General features: G+C 54.6%; 1 protein-coding gene across 1 annotated transcript; it reads left to right on the top strand.

The window, feature by feature from the left end:
* Window positions 1-428: 428 nt before the first annotated feature.
* EAH_00061020 (hypothetical protein, conserved) lies at window positions 429-2474 on the top strand (the record flags this gene model as incomplete). Its single annotated transcript, XM_013393386.1, has 1 exon — window positions 429-2474. One exon carries the CDS (start codon window positions 429-431, stop codon window positions 2472-2474), a length of 2046 nt encoding a protein of 681 aa, XP_013248840.1.
* Between the last annotated feature and the right edge of the window lie 226 nt (window positions 2475-2700).

Raw genomic sequence — 2700 nt, forward strand, 5'->3', positions numbered from 1 at the left:
GTAATGCGCAGCAGCAGCAGCAGCAGCAGCAGCACCAGCAGACAGCATACAGCTTTGTTTAGACAGTACACACAGCCGCAGCTGCTTCTGCTTTTTCTGAGTCTGCTGTTGTATTTGCTGCTGCTGCATCTGGTTCTGCTGCTGTATCTGCTGCATCAGCTGCTGCTGCTGCTGCTGCTGCGTTTGCTGCTGCCTGTTTGCTGCTGCCTGTTTGCTGCTGTTGCTGTTACTGCAATTGCATCTGTTGCATCGGCGTTTGCTGCTGCTGGATTCGCGTTTTCTGCTGCTGCGTTTGCTGCTGCTACCCTTCTTGTTGCTGCTGCTGCTACCCTTCTTGTTGCTGCTGCTGCTACCTTTGCTGCTGCTGCTGCTGCTGCTGCTGCTGCTGCTGCTGCTGCTGGTTCAGGGAAGAGGAAACAAGAAAGAAGATGCTAGAGCAGCATTTAATTAGAGTTAATCACGAAATACGCAGGCTTGCTGCTCACCGACCTCCTGCTGCTCCGCTGCAAGACACAAGAACTCTGCTGCTGCAGCTGCAGCAAGAAGCAAAAGAAAAGAAAAACCATAAGCTGCGGACTCAGCAGCAGCCGCTGCAGCAGCAGCAGCAGGAAGATCTGCTGCAGCAGCACCAGATGCACCAGCAGCAGCGGGAAGACCTGATGCAGCAGCACCAGCAGTACCAGCAGCAGCAGGGAGAGCAGCTGCAGCAGCACAAGCAGCACCAGCAGCAGCAGGAAGAGCAGCTGCAGCAGCAGCAGCAGCAGGAAGAGCAGCTGCAGCAGCAGCAGCAGATGCAGCAAACGCAGCAGCAGCAAAACGATGAAGGAGATTCTTTAAATTCCAGTGAGAAGATACACTCCCCTCAACACAGCAGCAGCAGCAGCAGCAGCAACAGCAACAGCAACAGCAGCAGCAGAAGCAGCAACAGCAGCAGCAGCCACAATAGGAATTACTCTGCTGCTTCTTTTGCTTTTGCTGCAGCAGCTGCCTCGCTGAAGCCCTCGGATATACCTGAAACACACAACCGAGGGGATGCAGCAGCAGATACAGCAGCAGCAGCAGCAACAGCAGCAGCAGCAACAGCAACAGCTACTGCAGCAGCCACGGCAGTAGCAACAGCAGCAGCAACAGCAACAACAACAGTAGCAAGGGCAGCAGCAACAACTGCAGCGGCAACAGCAGCAGCAGCAAAAGCAGCAGCAGCAACAGCAACGGTAGCAACAGCAACTGCAGCAGCAGCGACGGCAACAGCAGCAGCAGCTTCTGCAGCACCAGACAGCTCAGCTCGAAAGAAGAGCGTGCAACCCTCTGACCCGTCTCCGGCTGCTGTTGCTGCTGCTGCTTCTGCTGCTCGTCCTGCTGCTGCTACGGATGGCGAGTCTGCTGCTGCTGCTGCTGCTGTTTCTGCTGATGATGCAGCAGCTGCGTATTCTGCTGCAGCAGTCAGAAATGTTGTTGCTGCTGTTACCTCAAGAGCTGCTGCTGCTGCTGCAGCTGCAGCGCTTCTCCGTGGCGGTGTGCTAAACTCCGAGGCAGCAGCAGCAGCAGCAGCAGCAGCACTGCTTGTCAAGGCAGCAGTAGACGCTGCAGTTGCTTCCAGGCAGCAGAAGCAGCAGCAGCAGCAAAGCAGCAACCTAACGCTCTCACTACATCTACAGAAAGCTGAACAGCAGCAGCAGCAGCAGCAGCAGCAGCAACAGCAGCAAAAGGAAAGGCGTCGCAGCCGCAATCGCGGCGTTCATTTTTGTGAAGGGTCGCAGGAATGCAGCAGCAGCACAGGGCCTGCAGCAGCAGCATCAGCAGCAGCAGCAGCAGCATGGGATGAAGACAGCGGAATGTCGGAGCGCAGCAGAAGCAGCAGCAGCAGGAGCAGCAGCTGCAGCAGCAGCAGCAGCAAACTGAGGATGCTGAGAGCAGCAAAACGAATATCATCATTGGCTATTGCGGGGCCTGTAAGGCGCAGCAAGTTGTTTACAGGGCTGCCTGTGCGCAGCAGCAGCAGCAACAGCAGCAGCAGCAGCAGCAGCAGCAGCAGCAGTAGCAGCGACAGCAGCAGCGACTCAGAGGGCTCTGTTTACGATATTTATGAATATGACGTCAAGCAGAGGCTGCAAGTTGCCGCTGCTGCTGCTGCTCAACTGCAGCAGCAGCACCAGCAGCAGCACCAGCAGCAGCACCAGCAGCAGCAGCACCAGCAGCAGCAGCAGCAGCAGCAGGCGAGGGCCTCCGTTGCAAAGAGACAGAGTTCTGTCTTTGCTTCATTTTCACCCGTACATCGTTTGGGCAGCAGGCGATGCAGCAAACCCATCAGCAGCAGCAGCAACAGCAGCAGCAGCAACAGCAACAGCAGCAGCAGCAGATTGTCTCGTAATGCATCTTTTATTTCTTCTGCAGACAGATGGACAGAGAGAAGAGGCACCGAAAGAATTTCTGTTCCTGCTTCGATTCTCATTTGCGGCAGTGTGCAACCCTAAACCCTAAACCCTAAACCCTAAACCCTAGCTGTTGAATCCTAAACTTTTAACCGTCAATCCAAAGGATTACATCCTTAAACCCTAAACCCTTAAACCCTAAACCCTCAATCCTTAAACCCTCAATCCCTAAACCCTAAACCCTAAACCCTAAACCCTAAACCCTAAACCCTAAACCCTAAACCCTAAATAACCCTAAAGAACCCTAAACCCTAAACCCTAAACCCTA

Source organism: Eimeria acervulina, genomic scaffold (assembly GCF_000499425.1).
Source record: "Eimeria acervulina Houghton genomic scaffold, Eah_scaff1557, whole genome shotgun sequence".
NCBI lineage: Eukaryota > Apicomplexa > Conoidasida > Eucoccidiorida > Eimeriidae > Eimeria > Eimeria acervulina.